The sequence below is a fragment of the Miscanthus floridulus genome, chromosome 1, assembly GCF_019320115.1.
Source record: "Miscanthus floridulus cultivar M001 chromosome 1, ASM1932011v1, whole genome shotgun sequence".
In the NCBI taxonomy this organism is placed as follows: domain Eukaryota; kingdom Viridiplantae; phylum Streptophyta; class Magnoliopsida; order Poales; family Poaceae; genus Miscanthus; species Miscanthus floridulus.
In genome coordinates, this window is record NC_089580.1 from 64,626,224 (window position 1) to 64,648,129 (window position 21,906).

General features: G+C 48.1%; 2 protein-coding genes across 4 annotated transcripts; both read left to right on the top strand.

Annotated features, from left to right (window-relative positions):
* Positions 1-170: 170 nt before the first annotated feature.
* Positions 171-1,974, top strand: LOC136485576 (uncharacterized). Its single transcript, XM_066482426.1, has 5 exons — positions 171-401; positions 550-773; positions 889-1,050; positions 1,146-1,381; positions 1,496-1,974. Exons 1-5 carry the CDS (start codon positions 326-328, stop codon positions 1,755-1,757), a joined length of 960 nt encoding a protein of 319 aa, XP_066338523.1. The 5' UTR covers positions 171-325; the 3' UTR covers positions 1,758-1,974.
* A 1,552-nt stretch (positions 1,975-3,526) lies between these two features.
* LOC136533707 (mediator of RNA polymerase II transcription subunit 16-like) lies at positions 3,527-20,223 on the top strand. 3 transcript variants are annotated; one of them, XM_066526271.1, is made up of 16 exons: positions 3,527-4,141; positions 4,684-4,752; positions 5,211-5,299; positions 5,567-5,679; positions 5,835-5,936; positions 7,267-7,351; positions 7,446-8,039; positions 8,521-9,139; positions 9,371-9,450; positions 10,163-10,245; positions 11,485-11,721; positions 17,163-17,337; positions 17,494-18,017; positions 18,602-18,778; positions 19,264-19,647; positions 19,787-20,223. In XM_066526271.1, the coding sequence occupies exons 1-16, from the start codon at positions 3,732-3,734 to the stop codon at positions 19,925-19,927; spliced, it is 3,882 nt and encodes a 1,293-aa protein (XP_066382368.1). In that variant the 5' UTR covers positions 3,527-3,731; the 3' UTR covers positions 19,928-20,223. The 3 variants fall into 3 exon arrangements, with proteins under 3 accessions (XP_066382368.1, XP_066382424.1, XP_066382463.1); XM_066526327.1 differs by lacking the exon at positions 5,211-5,299 and having other exon boundaries at positions 4,002-4,141; XM_066526366.1 differs by lacking the exons at positions 3,527-4,141; positions 4,684-4,752; positions 5,211-5,299 and having other exon boundaries at positions 5,590-5,679; positions 5,835-5,944.
* Positions 20,224-21,906: the final 1,683 nt, after the last annotated feature.

Here is a 21,906-nt window from a genome sequence, read left to right on the forward strand (position 1 = left end):
TCATGAAAAAAAGAAGTCTTCCCATGTGGAGAGTGGAGTAGAGAATCAGGTGACAGAAATGTGTTAACCACCATGTGATTCTGAAACAAAATACATTAATCCGCACGAGCCAGGGACTGGCAGCCAAATAGCTAATCATGCATCTGTTTCAAGACAAGCCCCGGACAGGCAGGGAGGCGCAGACCAGACAAGATACAAGTGTGCAAGTCACCAGCCATGGATGCGCATAGCTGCTGGGGCTTGACCCACTGGTGTCCTTTCCTTCCTAAGCTGAAGCATCTCGCCCTCTGTCCGGCCTCGAGGAGCAAGCAGAGGCAAAGCATCAATGGCGCACCAGGAGATAGAGCACACCCAGCTCCCCGTCCGCGGGATCAACCTCCACGTCGCTCAGGTCGGCAAAGGTGAGATCGATCGAGTCCTCTGCTGCGTGGTCGTTGGCTGAAAATCCGTGTTCCATTCGCTGCCAACGCAGCGACCGAGTGCCCGGTGGTCGCTGGACTGCTCTCTCATGCTCGCGTCGTCATTCTTGGCTCGTTTAATTTGTCGCAGGTGAACTGGGGACGGTGGTGTTCCTGCACGGCTTCCCGGAGATATGGTATTCGTGGCGCCACCAGATGCTGGCCGTGGCCGCGGCGGGGTACCGCGCCATCGCGCCGGACTGCCGCGGGTACGGGCTGTCCGACCAGCCGCCGGAGAACGAGGAGGACTCCTGGGTCTGGGACGACCTCGTCGCGGACGTGCTCTCCATCCTCGACGCGCTCTCCATCCCCAAGGTAAGAAATGGATCGGATGAGAAATCAGATCATTGCAGTGACTGTACCTTACGGGCTACGTAGAGATACTGATCGATCGATGCGTCATCGTCCACTCGAACGTACGTGCCCGCAGGCGTTCTTGGTGGGCAAGGACTTCGGCGCCATGCCGGCGTACGAGTTCGCGCTGCAGCACCCGGACCGCACCTGCGGCGTGGTGTGCCTCGGCATCCCCTTCAGCCCCGTTCCCTTCTCCTTCGACACCATGCCCGAGGGCTTCTACGTCCTGCGCTGGGGTGTACGTGCCACCTCTGAATCTCTGATGATTGGAGTAGCTGCTGCTCTGGTTCTCCAATTTCTGATCACCAGTTCGTTCCTTTTTTTTTCCTGCAGGAGCCTGGCAGGGCGGAGGCCGACTTCGGGCGGTACGACGTGAGGCGCGTGGTGCGCACCGTCTACGTGCTCTTCTCCGGCGCCGAGATCCCGATTGCCAAGGAAGGGCAGGAGATCATGGACCTGGCCGACCTGTCCACTCCCCTCCCGGAGTGGTTCACCGAGGAGGACCTGGACGTCTACGCCAAGCTCTACGAGAAGTCCGGCTTCCGCTACCCGCTCCAGATGCCATATAGGTGAGAGCAGCTGTCATCGATCGCACTACGAGACACTCCATGCCAGTGGCCATGTACAGCACAGGACAGAACTGCAGCAGGTTTACCGCGCGCTTGGTTTCCTGGATTGGGCAGGTCTATACACAAGATGCCGAACCGGCTGGACGCCAAGTTCCAGGCCCCGGTGCTCATGGTGATGGGGGAGAAGGACTACTGCTTCAAGTTCCCGGGGTTCGAGACCGCCCTGCGCAGCGGCGTCATGGACAACTTCATGCCGGACCTCAAGATCACCTACATCCCGGAGGGGAGCCACTTCGTGCAGGAGCAGCTCCCGGAGCAGGTCAACGACCTGCTCCTCGACTTCCTCAAGGTCAAAGGCCACCCCGTCGCATCGTGAGAATTAGCAGTTGCAGTTGCGGCAATAATTGCGTATCTGTTGCCATCGGATGCTTATTGGCCCACTGGCCTGGTCTGAATTTTCTTTATGCGTCTTTGTTTCACTGATTTGGGGATGCTGTATCTCAACTCGATGTGACGGACATTGGTGCTTCGCCTGTGCAGTGAACTGATAGAAAGAATGAAGTGTGAACCATCTCAGTTCTAAAACTGCTTGGCCTCCCTCCCATCGTATCGGACAAGCGACGCCTCTGTTTCAGTGGAGGAGGACTGCATCATTTTATTTTTCTGACCAGTTTTCCTGTTATCCAATATAATTTCAGCAGGACTCCTCCATTTCAAACATTAGCTTTTACGGGAAATCAGCTTCGCTTATCTGGTTGGGGAAATATGTCCATCAATTCCCATCACTCAGATTCTAGTCCTCTTCAACTTAATTCTAGGTGCACATTTTCTTCTAAACGAAAACCACGTGTTTCCTCATATGTTGGGTTTCATTTTTAGCTTTTACTAGTGACCTAGGAGTATGCAACCAACATCCATAGAAAACACAAATGTTCTCCGTGCTACAATCTATTAAACTTATATAATAGGTCTGATTCTAAGGGCACCCGTATTGTATAGAGACGAGTACTTCATTTAAGTAGACCCCACAAGTGATAAGACGTGATTTGATATTTTGCCTCAATGTTTAGAAATGGACCTGCATCTATAGCCGAGACCAAATATAAGTTTCCATCTTTATTCGCCACTCCCTCACTCCCAATCTGCCCACTATAGCCAATCCATGGCCAACTCCTTTTTCTCTTGTGCTGCTCCCTCTCTTCCTCGTGCTCCGCCCTGCTTCACGTCCACACTTTATCGTGTGCCGCTCGATCCCCTCCCCTCCCTTGCACGACACCCACTTCGCTTGTTTTGCTCGAGGCGCCACGTCCTGTAGCCTGATCCAGGTAGATCTAGGGGATGACGGCACAAAGATGTGGGCGCCATCCTTAGAGGCTGCAGTAGATAGGATGGGGATGCTAACATGTGAGGGCTCACTCGGACACATGGACTGCTACTGCTGGGATGACCTTGAACCCATCATTGTTGATAGGAGGAGGATGGGAGCGACTTCCTCTCGTGTTGGGAGCAACAACGATATGAGAGAGGAGGATGGGAGCGAATTCCATAGATAGGAGTGGCTTCTTTATAGATTCGAGTATATAGTGCATGGAACTGGATATTATACTCACATTTAATGTGATGAAACTAGAAAAGAAACAACACATGTTTTAAGCCTGAAAACAATAGTCCAACTTTTATTCATTTTTAATTTATAAGTGTTCAGATCTACTGCCGCATAACCAAGTGCACCCATCAATTCCATGGATGCTGCGCAAAACAAACGCATTGGGCACGTTTGGTTCTTGAGATAGAACGTTTGGTTTTTGAGATAGGTCTGTCTAGCCTAGCTTGTGCGAGCGAGCCTTGCCTTGCCGGCCGACGCGAGCTGAAACCCTCTCTACTAAAAGCAACACGCAGGAAACCAAACACCAGTTCTATCTTGATTTCTGTGCGAGTAAGGCAAGCCAAAGACTATCCAGAGGACCTGAAGTGCCCAGAATTGCTTGCTTGCATTGCTGGGCAAGGTGAGGCTAGCGCCAGCTAGTGCCACATTCTTAGCTCGACTGCGCGAGCATCGTCCAAGTGCGAAAACCCACGGTCATCGTCCAAATGGCAAAAACCATCGTCGGCCCCGTCTTCGCCCCCCTCCACTCGTCCGCGCGTCCCCTTTCCACGGCCGCATCCACCACCTCCCTTCACTTCCACCCACTTGATAGCGACGCCGCCGCACAGGAACTCAGGAACTCCTCCCGCATCTCCCCTCGCTTCCCCGCGACAGCGACGGCCGGTCGCTTCAAGTGACCTAAGCACCTGCGCCCTCCCTCCCTTCTCCTTTTCTTGCCCCCGGCCCCCGTCCCTCTCCGTCCCTATGACCTCTTCCGCCCCTCCGAACCCTAGCCCCGTCCCCGTCCCCACTCCGATCCCCACCGCGAACGGGACCGCCTCATCACCCAAGGACCAGCCGCCGCCGCCACAGCAGCAGCAGCAGCAGGGGGGCGGCCAGGAGGAGGCAGCGGCGGCGGATGGGGGAGGCGCCGAGGCTGCGGAGGCAGGAATAGCAGCCGGTGTTGCGGCCGAGGCTATGGAAGTGGATGGCGGCTCTGGCGCGGGGGATGCGGAGGTGGGCGTCTCGGTGGGAGGAGGAGGAGGAGGAGGCGCTGGGGCGGGTGGAGGAGCGCAGCAGGCCTCGCCGGCTACCGTGTTCCGGATTCGGCTCAAGCAGTCGCCCGCGAGCCTCCGGCACAAGATGCGCGTGCCCGAGCTCTGCAGAAACTTCAGGTGCGCGTGGCTGAGCATCCCTGTGCTTCCGTCTCCATATCCTTTGTTTATGCCAAAATCGAGTGTTTGTTTTGAACTCAGCTCCTGGGATCAGTGTTGGATGCCAATTACGTTAAAATTTTGGCGAGGGGTGCATGGAATAGTGGAATCACCGACTTCTGAGTCATTATGAAGAGAGTGTGTATGCGGCTGCGATTGCATTATTTCTCCTTGATCTAGAACGTTGTAAAACTTTTTTGGAGGGGCTCCTGTGGCCGTATATTATTATCTAATAACTTCAGTGTGTTCATTTTGTGAAACTGTACTGCCTTCCGTAGCTTACAATTTGAAGACCTGTTTGGGCAGGGGGAGAATTGTGGTGGTAGGGGGGATGGTTAGATCCAAATCCTTTTGAGTTTGTTCATTATTTCTTGGTTTTCTGGTTTCTTGTTTCTGTAACTGCATTTATCTGGTATGTAGCTAGGCTAGCTAGTTATTTTTATCCTAATATTACCTGGAAACTAGTTGGTGACCTTTTGCTTTGATGGGGCTCTTCACTACAGTGCAGTTGCTTGGTGTGGGAAACTGAATGCAATTGCTTGCGCATCAGAGACTTGTGCACGTATTCCAAGGTTAGAGTCCATTCAACTTCTTTCTCAGATATGTTCTGTGCCTTGATTGCCTTGCATATGTATATCATTTAAAATGTTTAAACTATGAGGTCTGTCTTATGTAGTGGAGCTTGTGGTAGAAAAGTGATGTTTCTTAAGTTGAGCAGAAACATTAGGACATAGTCCTACTGGTAAAATTATAACTCATGTATAGGTAGAGTAAACTATACAAGTAATTTATAAGGGGTGTCTGAGGACTCTGGGAGCAGGTGCTACAATACTCGTACAACAGATGACAAAAGATAGGAAAGTATAGATTGGTAACATAAAAAAATCAAAACATTAAGACTGGGAGTAGTAAAATGGAGACCCTCAGCAAAGAATGCTTGAGTATTCACCCTCTTAGTGGCATTTTTTTTATTCACAGTTTTTTGTATGAAATATTCTTTGGCATAAAATAATTTAAATTATTTCTCCAGCTCCAATTCAAGTCCTCCATTTTGGATTCCTATACATATCCTGAATCCAGAGAGACCAACAGAATGCTCTGTATTCAATGTGAAAGCAGGTACATGCCTTTTTATCTGCTACACAAAATATTCTTAACTATGGTTTACTTGCATGTTATTCTTTGCTAGACACGCATGCCTCAATTTTCAATCCCAGTTGTATTTTAGTGGTGTAATTGTACTCAGCTTATGACTGTGTACAAGCAGATGCAGATCAAGTTTGATACTCTGTTGTCTGCTCATCTGAAATAAATATATCTATTCATTTTTATAAAAATGATGTGCTCTCAGCATATTTCACTGTAATGGTATTGTCAATTGAACAGATTCTCCACGTGACTTTGTTCAGTTCATTGAATGGTCTCCTCGGTCCTGCCCTCGTGCATTGCTAGTGGCAAATTTTCATGGGCGGATCACTATATGGACACAGCCAACAAAGGTAAGTTATTCCCTTGAGATGGATGCATCATTTCTTTTTAGAGTTAACTTTGCAGTTCAATAAGAACACGCGTTTCTCTGATAGCTGCTGAAACAAAGTTTTATATTTGATGTTATCAAATATTTTCATACTAATCACTTTATTCTGTGGTGAAGGGTCCTGTAAATCTTGTACGTGATGCAAGCTCGTGGCAGTGTGAGCATGAATGGCGTCAAGATCTTTCTGTGGTGACCAAGTGGTTGTCAGGAATTTCTCCGGTACGTTGGTAACGCACATAATACTCCATGCTGTTTACCTTCACTATTTAACATGCCCACAACAACAACAACAACAACAAAGCCTTTAAGTCCACTACTACAGAACTGACATCTAGTCCCGGTTGGGAACTGGTTTTAGTCCCGGTTTCCCAACCGGGACTAGCGTTCCGGGACTAAAGGTGGTGTTCTTTAGTCCCGGTTTGCCACAACCGGGACTAAAGATCCTTCCAGCTTTAAAAAAAAATAATGCCTCCCACCGCTGCGCCCTGTGAGATTCGAACCCAAGACCTTATGCACTGCCTCGCGCGGAGCTTACCACCCCACCTACACAACACATCTAACAATAGATGGGATGCTTTCCTTTTGAACTAACCCATCGGGGGACCTTTAGTCCCGGTTGGTGTTACCAACCGGGACTAAAGGGTCCTTTAGTCCGGGTTGGTGTTACCAACCGGGACTAAAGGGTCTATCTTTAGTCCCGGTTGGTATTACCAACCGGGACTAAAGGTTGGAGGACTTTTAGTCCCGGTTGGTGGCTCCAACCGGGAGTAAAGAAACCTTTAGTCCCGGTTGGTATTACCAACCGGGACTAAAGGAACCTTTAGTCCCGGGGGCAAAAAATGCCGAGGCTAATGCCAAATTGGGACATCGTTCTAAAGTCTGTTCTCTAGTAGTGGTCCCAAACAAGTTGGGGTAGACTATTTAACATGCCCCATTATGGTTAATTCAACAATGCTGCTGAATGACCCTGTTTTCAGTTTTCGCAGATCAGATTTCTTGAGCACCATAACAGTGCTCAGAATCATTTTATATTTGTCAAACGCAATATTCAAATTAATTGTAGTTTTTTGTTAAGATCCAGATTGCTGTTCTTACACCCTAGTCTATGTACAGGTAAATACTTTTCAAGGGCATTTCGGTCATCCTTTATTGAAAAGTGCTACTACCTAGATATGCCATCAGCCATATACACATGCCTTGGTTATAGACTTATAGTTGACAAGTTTTTTTTTGTTTTTGATAGGATAGTTGACAAGTTCTTTGTGGAAAGGGACAGGGTTGCATATACTAAGTGGAGGAGGGGGGGGGGGGGGGGGGGGTGCATCAGGAAGATAGAATATATCTCAGAATTCTTTATTAACATCAATTAAAAAGGTATTCAGCCTTGAAGCATCAAATACGAAACTAAAGGAAAAATAGGAGTACAGTATCGGGTCTGTATGAGGCCTTATTGTCCTGAAAAGAATTGGATTTTAGATAGAAGAATAAGAGATACCAAGCTATAAGCCTTTAACTGCTGCTAAATTTGTTGTTCTTATTGGTCCTGCAGTATAGATGGCTTCCTACAAACTCCACTAGTTCAAACCTGAAGACCTTTGAGGAAAAATTCCTCACCCAACAGCCTCAGAGTTCAGGTTAGTGAACCAAAGTCTTATGGAATAGATTTTCTTGGCAGGTTTTGCACATATAATTTACTCCTGAAAATCTGACCTAAGCTTCTTGTTGCAGTGGGATGGCCAAGTATTCTATGTGTTTGTTCAGTTTTTTCATCAGGTTCTGTTCAGCTTCATTGGTCACAGTGGCCTTCTCAAAACTCAGCACATCCTAGATGGTTTTCTACTAGCAAAGGGCTTCTTGGAGCAGGACCCAGTGGCATAATGGCTGCTGATGCTATTGTAACAGAATCTGGAGCTTTACATGTTGCTGGGGTACCCCTTGTTAATCCATCCACTGTAGTTGTTTGGGAAGTGATGCCAGGTCATGGAAATGGTATTCAGGCAACTGCGAAGATAAATGCAACAAGTTCTGTTCCTCCGTCTCTGAATCCCCCTTCATGGCCTGGTTTTGCTCCGCTAGCGGCCTACCTATTTTCTTTGCAAGATTATCTTGTTTCTGAGGGTGCACAAACAAAAAAGCTGTTAGACAATGAGACTACTGAGGCTGCATCAATCCATTGTTGTCCAGTTTCTAATTTTTCAGCTTATGTCAGTCCAGAAGCAGCTGCACAGTCAGCTACTACCACGACCTGGGGGTCTGGGGTCACTTCAGTTGCTTTTGATCCGACTCGTGGAGGATCAGTCATTACAGTTGTAATAGTTGAAGGTGAGAATACAACTCCATTCAGGAGATGACCTAGTTCTGGTGCGATATATTTTTGTATCTCAAGTCACAGTAATAATCCATTTTTTTCTGAAACATGACATGAATGTAATATCATTAGTGTTCTCCTACACTTCATGGTCACATACTATGTACCTCCAAAGGTCCACCATTCTTCTCCCCGCCAAAAAGAAAAAAAAGAACGCACATGCACACACTTGTGTGCATGAAAACAACTCTTACTAAATTTAACTGTATATGTCTTGAATTGGAATTAGATGAGAGATGGATCTCAGTACACATGTGCTCAGCTTTTATTCTAACTGCCATGTTTCTTAATTCTTACAATCTGTGCCATATTCTAGAACATGAGTTCTCAATCAGCAACTGTTCAATTTACATTCTTTTTACTAACTTTTTGTGCATCAGTTGTGATAGCTGCTGTTTATTTACATTTTGATGATCTTTATATTACTTCTTGCAGGGCAGTACATGTCTCCTTATGATCCTGATGAAGGACCTTCTATCACTGGATGGAGGGTGCAATGCTGGGAATCTTCGCGTCAACCTGTTGTTCTTCATCCAATATTTGGAAGCCCTACTAGCTTAGGTGGGCAGCCTCCCATGCAAACTGTTTGGTCTACTAGAGTTAATAAAAGCATTCCACCAACAGAGGACCTTAAAAATCCTCAAACATATGTTCCGATGCCAACAACATCAGATGAACGGAGCTCCTCTGAGTGCAGTGTTGACAGAGCAAACAGACTCAGCTTTGACCCTTATGATCTTCCAAATGATGTTAGACAACTGGCTCAAATAGTTTATTCTGCTCATGGTGGTGAAGTTGCCGTTGCTTTCCTCCGTGGAGGAGTGCATATTTTCTCAGGTCCAAATTTTGATCAGGTTGACAGCTACCATGTCAACGTTGGCTCTGCTATTGCTCCACCAGCCTTTTCGTCAAGCAGTTGCTGCTTGGCATCAGTTTGGCATGACACGCTCAAAGATCGAACTATACTGAAGATAATACGTGTTCTTCCTCCTGCAATTTTTAGCACGCAAACAAAGATCAGCTCAGCAGCATGGGAGCGTGCAATAGCAGATAGGTATGTTACCAAATTTATAGACACTGATTCCTAATTAGTACACCAAATGATTACGTTGTCCTAAACCTCATATATTTATATATGATATGAGGGAGTGTGATTTTGTATCTTTGTGATAATTAGATAATTTTGTATCTCTTGTTGGGGGTTCATGTCTACCGTAACCCAACTTGATTGAGGCCAAAGGCTTTGTTGTTCCTATATTTCATTGATAATGTATATTTCTGGCAGATTTTGGTGGAGTCTATTGGCTGGAGTTGATTGGTGGGATGCTGTCGGTTGTACACAGAGTGCTGCCGAAGATGGTATAGGTAAGGGAATTGCTGACAATGATATGCTTTAGTGTGTAGTCTATGCTATCCAATTGGTTTTAATTTTCCTGTGTTTTGCGTGTTGGAGGCTGAGCTATAGTAATAAAGTTGATTCTCATGTGCAACAGTTCATCTACAAGCACATTTGGGGGTTTATACTCTATGGAGATTAAAAAGTGACCTAGTATTTGACAGTTCTAATGAAGACATCATTTCTTAGTGGAATAAATATTTGGTTGTGCTTATTTTTTTGTCCTGTATTGTTTCCATGAGATAACATTGAAGTATTGAACTGGTAAATTCTGTATTTGGCATATATTGAATTTCCCTTTATATTCCTTCACTCGCTCACCCCTGGTTCCTAAAGCTTTGTGTGGTTGTTTAGGTAGTAGTAGTTTTTCCATTTTGACTGTGGCGCAATTGATTCTTTCTCATAAACGTGTTTGTGTTGGGGGTGTTTGCGAGTGGATTTTGGTCTCTCCCTTGTACCAGGATTAGGCGCATGCCTCTCCTATGCAGTTTTTCTCTCTTCTTAATGAAATGATGACACACAGCTGTCCTGCGTCGTTCTAGAAAAAAATATTCCTACAAACTGTATTCCTTTGTACTTTGTTAGTTTATTTCCATATGTGATGCTATTTTCTTAGCAAATAGAATGTGTTTTTAATCTGTATAATTGTCTATGGAAAACTAATGTACTTGTTTCTTCCAGTTTCACTTAACAGCGTGATAGCTTTTCTGGATGCGGACTTCCATTCTCTTCCGACTATGCAACAGAGGCAGCAGCACTGTCCTGTAAGTGTTGCTTTTGGTGAACTACACTAGACCACTAGTTTAAAGTGGTCTCCGATTGTTTATATATTATTTTTATCTTTTTACATTTTTACACTTGAAGGGCGGGCCTGGTGCAAGCGGTTCTTACCGCCTGTGACCGGAAGGTCCCGGGTTCGAGTCGCGGTCTCCTCGCATTGCACAGGCGAGGGTAAGGCTTGCCACTGACACCCTTCCCCAGACCCCGCACAGAGCGGGAGCTCTCTGCACTGGGTACGCCCTTTTTTTTTACATTTTTACACTTGAATAGCTATGTTGCATGTACACTGTCTTAACCACAGTCAACTCATCATTTACCACAGTGGTCGTACTATAAGTCAAACAGTTGAGTTTGAATAAATTTATATAGATTTAGATATACATACTGTTTCCTTGGCTTCTTCCTTTCATGCACATGGACCACTTTCTCTTTTGCTTGTTTCCATATCAACTAGCCATATAACACATTAGACTGCATTGTTGCATGCCCTGCTATTTCTTTTTTCCTCTATTTCCTACTCTGAGATAGTGGCATAAATCTTATTATAATATTTATATTTAGCAACTATTAAAAGATTTGTACCCACTATGAGTCTTTTTATAGCAAAAAAATATGATTATATTTTGTATGCATCACTATTAATTATCTGTAACTAATAAGCTTGCAAAACCATATCTTGGTCCCACTGGTATTAGACTATCAGTGTAGATGTTTTTCCCCCTTTTTCATGTGGGTGTTTATACTCTTTCAGTGAATATGGTTCATTTTGATATTGCTATAAACAAATATATATTCATGTCTATCCACTGGCATAACTTTGGATTTTAAAGTGAATTATAGCATAACACAGATCAATATACTGTTCTCTTGAAATATAGAACTCCTGTTAATGTTGTTCTGCTGCCACAGGGATATGTAAATTGCACATTTTAATGGGCATCTACAACAGTGCCATAGTTTCTTTTTTAAATTTTAACTGCAAAATGCTGCTAGAAACTTTTCCAGTGGCAGCTTGCCATTGGGTTGAAAATCATTGGCATCTCAGCAGTTGTCTCTAAATTAATTGACTGGCCGGACAGCTGATTCATATGATATTTTGGGTTTAATTTGTGAGTTAATATCAAGTTGGAATTTTGGGTGATATTTTATACCTTTTGGCTTCAATGTTTGAGGACTTATTGAGCTACCTTTCTTCCTCTAATGATTAATTGATGTACATGCAGAACCTTGATAGGATAAAGTGTAGGTTGTTGGAAGGAACAAATGCCCAAGATGTACGTGCACTTGTGTTGGACATGCAAGCAAGATTACTTCTGGATATGCTAGGCAAAGGAATCGAGTCTGCCCTTACAAATCCATCAACTCTGCTACCTGAGCCCTGGCAAGCTTCTAGTGATATGTTATCCAGCATCGAACCTGACAAAATGACTGTTGAGCCAGCTCTACTTCTAAGCATCCAGGTCGAGCTGTCTCCTTTATGCAAGTTGTTTCTATTTCATAGCCATGGAACTTAAATTCAGCTATCTAATGTCCATTTCTTTTTTTACTGACTTTATTCTTTGAAGACTTGCTACTGAGCCGTTTTTTTTTTTATAAAGTAGTGAGCAGTATATTGGTATGCTAGATCACTTCCATGTAAACATTGCTTTAGTTATGTTGGTGAACTCATGTTCAATGCCTGTAATGCTTTGCCAAAACTGGTGTATTATAGTCTTTTAATGTTCAGTATTGTGCAAATTTCAGCACAGGTTATCTGCATAGGGATTCTCCATGTTACTGTCATGTGGGGCCGCACATATACACGCCGACAGCGGGCCCGGGACATCAGGAGGGCCGCCGCGTGCGCGCCTAGCAGCCTGGCCGATCTAAGTGGCTAAGGATTGGCCTTGATTATAGGAGTTGATTTCCTTAGTTGTTAAGATTAGTTGCTTTCCATGTTTAGTTGGCCGATTGGCTATTTATATGTAATCTCCAAAGACAATTGAGGGCAACAAGAATATTATCTTCATTCTCATCTATCTTCACCTAAGCCTGCGGTAGAGGGGTATAACCTCACCGGAGAAGACGGACGACGGCTACGAACTCCGTAGCCGCGGTCCTGCTCGTCAGGGGTTTAACGCTCTTGACAACCTGGTATCACTCTCCAGGTCACGCCGATCCTCGCCCACCTGCTCCACCCAGCCGCCCACAGCCGCCGCTTCCAACCCTAGCCCGCCGCCATCACCGACCTCGTCCACTGCCTCCGCGCCACACCCAGCCACAATGGCCGAACCAACCCTAGCCGAGGTCATGGAGATGCTGAAGTCCATGAACGCGGAGATGAAGACCCTGAAGTCCGATATGGCGGCCATCAAGTATAAGCCCGGATCGTCCACCATCAGCGGAGGCGACTCGCGCGACCAAGACTTCCACCCCAAGCACAAGAAGTGGGACTTTCCCCGCTTCGATGGTACGACGGATCCGCTGCTCTTCCTCAACAAATGCGACGCCTACTTTCGCCAACACCGCACCATGGCGGAGGAACGCGTGGGGCACGCGGCCTACCACCTGGTCGACGCCGCGCAGCTGTGGTACGATCAACTCCAGGAGGATGAGGGCACGCCCACATGGGGGCGGTTCAAAGACCTCCTGAACCTTCGGTTTGGGCCTCCCCTCCGCTCCGCCCCATTGTTCGAGCTCACCGAGTGTCGCCGCACCGGCACGGTGGAAGAGTATACCAACCGCTTCCAGGCTCTCCTACCACGTGCAGGCCGCCTTGAGGAAGCGCAACGCGTCCAACTCTTCACCGGCGGCCTACTGCCACCCCTCAGCCATGCCGTCCGCATCCACAATCCGGCGACGCTCGCTGCGGCCATGAGCTTAGCACGCCAGGTCGAGCTGATGGAGGCTGATCGTCAGGCGCCTCTCCCACCGCGACCTCCTCCGCGCATCACCCCTGCCTCGCCTGCGCCACGGCTCGCCCTACCTGCGGCCCCGCCACTGCTGCCGCTCCCTGCGCCCCCGGCGGCCGGCCAACAGGGCCGTGGGGAAAGCAAGCAGGGCCGCCTTACACCAGAGGAGATGGCAGAACGGCGCCGTAAAGGTCTGTGCTTCAACTGCAATGAGAAGTATTCGCGCGGGCACAACAGATTTTGCAGGCGTCTTTTCTTCCTGGATGGCGTGGAGATTGAAGACGCCCCAGGAGATGGGGACGCGGTCCAAGCCGCGACCGGCGACCCAGAGGCACCTGTCTTCTCCCTCCACGCTGTGGCAGGTTTGCCTGTCAGCAAGACCATGCAGGTCCGCGTGTCAGTGGGTGCGACGTCCCTCATCGCTCTCCTGGACACGGGGTCTACTCATAGCTTCATTGGAGAGGAAGCCGCACAGCGGACAGGGCTACCAATCCAGCCGCGACCTCGCTTAACAGCCACGGTCGCCAATGGAGAGAAGGTTCCATGTCCGGGCGTCCTGCGCAGCGCACCACTCGCCATCGACGACCTCAGCTTCACCGTCGATCTGTTTGTCATGCCGCTTGCAGGCTACGACATCGTCCTCGGGACTCACTGGATGGCTACTCTAGGCCAGTTGGTGTGGGACCTCGCCGCCGGCACCGTCTCGTTCCAGCACGAGGGACGCACCGTGTGCTGGGCGGGCGTGCCAGCCCCCGGCGCGCACGGCCCTTCCACCGTCTCGGCCTCCGCACCATTGCTGGAGGAGTTGCTGACGCGCTTCGAGGGCGTCTTCGCCGAGCCTTCCGGCCTGCCACCAGTCCGGCACCGCGAGCACGCCATCACACTCAAGCCAGGAGCGCCACCGGTGGCTGTACGGCCCTATCGATACCCGGCGGCCCACAAGGATGAGCTCGAACGGCAATGCGCTGAGATGCTGGCACAGGGCATCATACGACGCAGCGACTCGGCGTTCTCTTCACCGGTTCTACTTGTCAAGAAGCCGGACGGATCATGGCGTTTCTGCGTCGACTACAGGGCCTTGAACGCGCTCACCATCAAGGACGCGTTTCCCATCCCGGTCGTGGACGAGCTGCTCGACGAGCTCCACGGCTCCCGCTTCTTCACAAAGCTAGACCTACGGTCTGGCTATCACCAGGTGCGCATGCGGCAGGAGGATGTGCACAAGACGGCGTTCCGCACACATGACGGCCTCTACGAGTTCCTCGTCATGCCTTTTGGCCTATGCAACGCGCCGGCGACTTTCCAGTCTCTCATGAACGATGTCCTCCGATCGTTCCTGAGACGTTTTGTACTTGTTTTCTTTGATGACATTTTGATATACAGCGAGACTTGGGCAGATCACCTTCGACACCTTCGCGTCGTCCTCTCCGAGCTGGCGCGCCATCACCTCTTCGTTAAGCGGTCCAAATGCTCCTTTGGCGCACCATCGGTTGCATACTTGGGCCACGTCATCTCCGCGGCCGGCGTCGCCATGGATCCGTCGAAGGTCCAGGCCATCCACGACTGGCCCACGCCGCGATCAGCTCGAGCGGTACGAGGCTTCCTCGGCTTGGCAGGTTACTACAGGAAGTTCGTGCAGAACTACGGGACCATCGCAGCCCCCCTCACCGCGCTCTTGAAGAAGGAGGGGTTTGCGTGGACCACGGAGGCCGCAGCGGCCTTCAACACGCTCAAGGGCGCCGTGACGTCCGCACCGGTGCTGACGTTACCCGACTTCGCCAAGCCATTCATCGTGGAGTGCGACGCTTCGACGTACGGCTTCGGGGCCGTGCTCCTGCAGGAGGGCCATCCCATTGCCTTCTTCAGCAGGCCTGTGGCGCCACGACACCAGTCGCTCGCGGCGTACGAGCGCGAGCTCATTGGCCTGGTGCTTGCCGTGCGACACTGGAGACCATATCTCTGGGGGCGGCAATTCATCGTCAAGACCGACCATTACAGCCTCAAGTATCTCCTCGACCAACGGCTAGCCACCATACCACAGCACCATTGGGTGGGCAAACTCCTCGGCTTCGACTTCACCGTGGAGTACAAGTCTGGCGCCTCCAACACCGTCGCGGATGCTCTCTCTCGCCGCGACACCGAGGAGGACACCGTCGGTGAGCTTCGTGCGGTGTCGGCCCCGCGGTTCGACTTCATCGCGCGCCTCCGACAGGCTCAGGCCGTTGACCCGGCGCTGGTCGCCATCCACGCCGAGTTACAGGCCGGCACGCGCACGGTGCCCTGGGCGGTGCGGGACGGCTTGCTCCTCTACAGCGACCGCATCTATATTCCACCTGCCTCACCACTTTTACAGGAGATCGTCGCTGCCATCCACAATGATGGGCATGAAGGGGTCCAGCGGACCATACACCGCCTCCGCCGAGACTTCCATTTTCCGCACATGAAGCGTGTCGTGCAGGATTTTGTGCGCGGCTGCGTGACTTGCCAGAGGTACAAGTCGGAGCATCTGCTTCCGGCCGGACTGCTCATGCCACTGCCCGTTCCGTCCGTGGTGTGGGCGGACATCGCCCTCGACTTCGTCGAAGCTCTTCCACGGGTCAACGGCAAATCAGTGATTCTCTCCGTCGTCGACCGATTCAGCAAGTACTGCCACTTCATCGCACTGGCGCACCCCTACACTGCCGAGACGGTGGCACAGGCCTTCTTCACCGACATCGTGCGCCTCCACGGCGTACCACAGTCGATGGTGTCCGACCGTGACCCGGTGTTCACGTCGGCGTTCTGGCGCGAGCTGATGCGTCTCATGGGGACTAAACTGCACATGACGTCGGCTTTCCATTCGCAGTCCGACGGGCAAACAGAGGCTGCCAACCGTGTCATTGTCATGTACCTGCGCTGCTTCACGGGTGACCGGCCCCGGCAGTGGCTGCGGTGGCTACCTTGGGCCGAGTACGTGTACAACACGGCATACCAGTCTTCGCTGCGGGAGACGCCGTTCCGGGTGGTCTACGGCCGAAATCCCCCGACGATCCGCTCATACGAGCCGGGGGAGACGCGGGTCGCCGCCGTCGCCCGCGACATGGAAGAACGCGAGGCCTTCCTAGCTGATGTGCGCTACCGCCTGGAGCAGGCCCAGGCCATTCAAAAGCGCAGCTACGACAAGAACCATCGGGAGGTTCACTATCAAGTGGGCGACTGGGCATTGCTTCGACTCCGTCAGCGTACTGCTTCGTCCCTGCCCCAAGCCACCACAGGAAAGCTCAAGGCGCGGTATCTTGGGCCCTATCAGGTCGTCGAGCTCATCAACGACGTCGCAGTTCGTCTTGCGCTGCCGCCACAGGCCCGTATTCACGACGTCTTCCATGTGGGCACTCTCAAGAAGTTCGTTGGCACTCCTCCCATCACACCGCCACCGCTGCCGGAGCTACACCACGGCGCTGTCATCCCTGTACCAGATCGCGTGGAGCAAAGTCGCCTGGCCCGTGGGGTTCGTCAGCTCTTGGTGCATTGGCGGGGTGAACCGGCTTCTTCGGCAACATGGGAAGATCTTGATGACTTTCGCCAGCGCTTTCCGGATTTTCAGCTCGAGGACGAGCTGGATCTCGAGGGGGGGAGAGATGTCATGTGGGGCCGCACATATACACGCCGACAGCGGGCCCGGGACATCAGGAGGGCCGCCGCGTGCGCGCCTAGCAGCCTGGCCGATCTAAGTGGCTAAGGATTGGCCTTGATTATAGGAGTTGATTTCCTTAGTTGTTAAGATTAGTTGCTTTCCATGTTTAGTTGGCCGATTGGCTATTTATATGTAATCTCCAAAGACAATTGAGGGCAACAAGAATATTATCTTCATTCTCATCTATCTTCACCTAAGCCTGCGGTAGAGGGGTATAACCTCACCGGAGAAGACGGACGACGGCTACGAACTCCGTAGCCGCGGTCCTGCTCGTCAGGGGTTTAACGCTCTTGACAGTTACTAGAAACTAACTTATTTTATTTGCATTCAAATGCAGGGTTACGTTGATGCTGTTCTTGATTTAGCATCACATTTCATAACACGCTTGCGGCGTTATGCGAGTTTCTGTCGTACTCTGGCTAGCCATGTGGGACCATCTTCTACCACAGGTGCTTCTAGAAACATGGTTACAAGTCCAACAAACAGTTCTCCTTCGCCATCAAATAATCAAGGTTAGCTATGCCTGCTATCTTGCTAAATCTTGCGTTTTTCTCTTGTTTGTGCACAAAAAGGTACATCCCAATCTTATGTTTTCTCCATTGCATATTTGAGGCTTAAGTGTTGTTTAGTTAGTGCTGCTAGCATCTTGACGCTCCTTCAAATTTCAGGTAATCAAGGGGGGTCAACAACATCTGCAACAGGAAACTCACAAATGCAGGAGTGGGTCCAAGGTGCAATTGCTAAGATTAGTAACAATTCTGATGGTGCTGCCACTGCAACACAAAATCCAATGAGCACGAGGTCATCATTTATGCCCATCAGCATTAACACGGGCACTTTCCCTGGAACACCTGCTGTTAGACTTATTGGGGATTGCCATTTTCTTCATAGATTATGTCAGTTACTGCTATTTTGTCTTCTTTTCCGAAGAAGGCAATCGCCAAGGTTACTTGCAAATTTGCAAAAAAATCAAGATTCTGCTATCCAGAAAATACAGCACATGATGAATGCTAAGACAGAGGACAACAGTACGACAGTAAGGTCTGGTCTAGGGGCTGCCAAAGTAGAAGATGGCCAGTCTACGCGTGGTCGGCAATTTGTTCTTGGTGCAAAGGGTCCTGAAGAAAATCCGATTGGCAAATCTGTTAGAATAGGTTCTGGCAACGCTGGGCAAGGTTATACTTCAGATGAGGTGATTATCAAATTCTTGGCAAAATACAGTATTTTTTGTCACAACCTAGGGTTTGTTCAATTGAAATAAGCAACATCGTATATATATCAGTTAAATAGCTGCACAAATCCCTTTTTTTTACACTGTTTAATATTGAGTGATACTAAAGGAAACTTTGGCAGTTAGTGTGATTGAACTGGGATCGATCGTTGGCATTTGAACTTTTCTTTAGTGAAGAAGTTGACGATGTTCCAAATGCACTGGAAAACTTTTGTGACCTGAACATAGTGACTAGTTTGGAAACAACTATGTTTTGGCTGCTGCATTTCTTTGGAAATGTCTAGCCTTGGTTGCTATGGGAGAACACATGTCGATATAGCCATCATATAGTGCAATTGCATCTGTAGGTCATTTTGGACCCTTGATTTAAGCAGTTTAAAATTTCATCCAGCCTAGCATGGACAGTGGTTTGATTGCATAATTTTTTTTATGATCTCTTATTAGTGATTTACCGGATGCTTTACAGATTTGTCTTTCTATTCTTTGGAAGACTTCTTTTTGTCTAGATTATCTAATTATCTGTGTAATTTATTTCATTGTTGTAGGTCAAGGTCCTTTTTCTTATATTGGTTGACCTGTGTCGAAGGACATCTACCTTGCCGCATCCGTTGCCTGCCTCTCAGGTTGGTTCCAACAGCATTATCATAAGGTTGCACTACATTGACGGCAATTACACTGTGCTCCCTGAGGTAGTAGAAGCATCTCTTGGTCCCCATATGCAGGTACTATTCAAATTCTCATGGAAGTTTTTAGTAGTTGATTTTTGTACTATTTGTGGCCATTTTTGAGCTACCAGCATCAATCAATTATAGGGGTATAAGTTGGTTTTCAAGTGCACCACTCAGAGATATTGCAAGTCTTTCTGTTTTGGACCGAATTCTGGACGGACACCTTTAAATGTTGATTAGGGTTCTCTTAGCAGAAGTTATCTATTTTGTATTAGCCATCTTTTTATGGAAACATGCACTACTGTCAGGGCCTTAGGCACATCATTTTGTGCAAGCGGTAGAGTCTTACCGCATGTGACCGGAAGGTCCCGGGTTCGAGTTGCGGTCTCCTTGCATTGCACAGGCGAGGGTAAGGCTTGCCACTAACACCCTTCCCTAACCCCGCACAGAGCAGGAGCTCTCTGCACTGGGTACGCGCCTTGATGCCTAGGTCCCCATCTATTTTCAATATTCATTATTTCCTATATCTGTGACTGTAGAATATGCCTCGTCCACGAGGAGCTGATGCTGCTGGTCTTCTACTTCGAGAATTAGAACTGCAACCTCCTGCGGAAGAATGGCATAGACGCAACATGTTTGGTGGACCCTGGTCAGAACCAGATGATTTTGGTCCATTGGTCAATATGCCTCGTTTAAAAATTAGTGGTTCCATCAACTCTCATTTGTCTGACATGGAGGAGGATGCTGGCAGTTCCGTTGGGATTCATAGTCTTTGGCCAAGAAAGCGTAGGTTATCTGAAAGAGATGCGGCATTTGGTCTGAAAACATCTGTAGGTCTTGGAGGTTATCTAGGTGTCATGGGATCTCGAAGGGATGTTGTCACGGCTGTGTGGAGAACAGGTCTTGATGGTGAATGGTATAAGGTGAGTATGGTTATGGTTGCTTTACCTTTTGCTGTCAAGTCTGGGTTCATACTTCATAGTTCCTTGACGAGTTTCTTTTTTATCCTGGGTACTCTCCTGATATACTTTGATGCCTAAATTTGCTGTTTCTTCTTTCTAGTGCATACGATGTTTACGGCAAACTTGTGCATTTGCGCATCCTGGTGCCCCAAATCAGACAAATGAACGTGAGGCTTGGTGGATCAGTCGTTTTAGCCATGCCTGCCCAATGTGCGGGGGTTCATGGGTGAAAGTTGTTTGAGTGCTGTTGGCAACAACTTCGCCGCTGATTGCTTTCTTTGCAAATATGTATCAAGTTCCATAGTTTTGCATCTAACGCTAGACTGCTAGGTTCAGGTTAAGGCCAGAGGACCATGCTTGGTCAACAGGCTCATGCACTTGGCGTGGCCACCGTGGAATCCTCTGGTAGAATTAGGAGCAATTCTGTGGGTCTGAACCATGTGACTAACATTTGCATTATGCTGTCTTCATGTATATAGTGTATTATTAACCAGTGACATTCCTTACTAAAAGAAGAGTGACATCTTTAAATGTTCAGCGTGTGCTTGTGTTTGCAAGGGTTCTACACCTTTTTCTTTTTAATACAATGATACACATCTCTCTAGCGTGTTTGAGAAGAGATTAAGTCTTGCTCCTTGGGAGTTGGGACTCTGCTTACGTTCCATGAAATGAAACGTCGGTGCTTACTTTTGTCTGTCCATCAGTTGTGAAATGGACATGCTAATGGAGATATGCTTCCTCTGTCGATCCTAAGCAATCGAAAGCCGCGTTAAGCAGACTTGTGCTAGGAAAGGAACCCCTGCTGGACTTGCCTTGCTGGGAGAGGCTAGCCTTGCTCCACCAGGCAAGGTGATTTTCCCGTCGTGTGTTTGGTATATATCGTTGTTGTTTGTTTTAGATCACATGCGTATATACCATTGTTGTTTGTTTTAGATCATGCGTGCTCCACCAGTCCACCAGGCAAAGTGATTTTCCTGTCGTGTTTTTGCTGTATTATTGTTGGTGTTTCTTGAGTAATATATGTTTTTGTTGTCGCTGCGTTCTACAGAACGACATGCTGCCTGAATTCCTTGTTTTGCTATAATAATAGTAGTAACATGAGTAGGGTATTACAATTGCGACTGTCAAGCAAATGTCCAGAAATGGTAGTCAAGGGCTAGATATTCTTCAATTTTTCGGTGGGCCATTTTTGCAAGAAAGGATTAGTGCAGAAGCCAAGAGTTTTGATTATATTGCTGAGGGCCCTCGTGATGTTTCATATACAATACAATAATCACTGGTGTTGCTTGGCTGGTAAAACTTATGAAACAATGAGACTCCTAATCCTTCATGCTATGGTCTAGATTGGCTTGAAACCTGATGACTTATCTTATAATATACTCCACTGCTTAATGACTACAGTAAAACTGAGGGTGCGGGATGCATTATCTCTGTTCAGTCAAATGTTGAGTCAGGGAGTTAAGCCTGACTCTATCTCACATCGCATGACATGGAAGTAATTTTCAGACATTGGCCACTGCTGCTGGCCTTCTTGGAAGGAAGTCTATCTCAAAGCGACACAGAGGTGGAAAATTTGCAATATGATATAATTGTAACAGGGCTTTTCGAAGGTAATTGTGTTGACGCGCTTGTTGTGACTTTTGCTTCTTCTACTTATTATAATACAAAGGTGGGCAACCAGATCTTTCCAAAAAGAAAAAGGTAATTGTGTTGATGAAGGAACTATGCATGAATCATTTCGACTTTCTCATTATCGTCAAGAACTTTAGAGGCTCTTCTAACTTAAGCGGACATAATGAGCTCTTTTTATCAAAAAAAAAAAAAAAACTATATATGATCGAAGATTTATTTGTGCGTTGTATTTGAGCTTTCCTTTTGGACTTCAGGCATAATTCACCTTATTCTTTCGCATATTGTCTTAATAACGGTATTTTTGCCATTTTAAGTATCGCGCGTGGCTTCCCTAACCTAAAAAACCGCATCTCGTGGCGGCTGTTGTCGAGAAGATGAAAAGGGCGTCGGACGGTCGGAGAAGATAAACAGCGTCGTTTTAGTTGAAGCGAAGCTGACGAAGGGGTATGCCTTGGTGGGCTATGTCTCAGGTGGTCCCAACTAAAGAAAATAGGAAAAAATCAACATTACCTCCATCAGCTTTCGCGAAAATTCGCTTTTCCTTCCTAAACTCCAAAACCATACAAAACATCTTCCTCAACTTTTAAA

Coding starts and splice junctions, on each gene's coding strand:
- LOC136485576 (XM_066482426.1), top strand. CDS start 326: ATGGCGCACCAGGAGATAGAGCACACCCAGCTCCCCGTCCGCGGGATC. Junction 402..549: donor CGTCGCTCAGGTCGGCAAAG/GTGAGATCGATC, acceptor AATTTGTCGCAG/GTGAACTGGGGACGGTGGTG. Junction 1,382..1,495: donor CCGCTCCAGATGCCATATAG/GTGAGAGCAGCT, acceptor TGGATTGGGCAG/GTCTATACACAAGATGCCGA.
- LOC136533707 (XM_066526271.1), top strand. CDS start 3,732: ATGACCTCTTCCGCCCCTCCGAACCCTAGCCCCGTCCCCGTCCCCACT. Junction 8,040..8,520: donor TACAGTTGTAATAGTTGAAG/GTGAGAATACAA, acceptor TACTTCTTGCAG/GGCAGTACATGTCTCCTTAT. Junction 11,722..17,162: donor CTCTACTTCTAAGCATCCAG/GTCGAGCTGTCT, acceptor ATTCAAATGCAG/GGTTACGTTGATGCTGTTCT.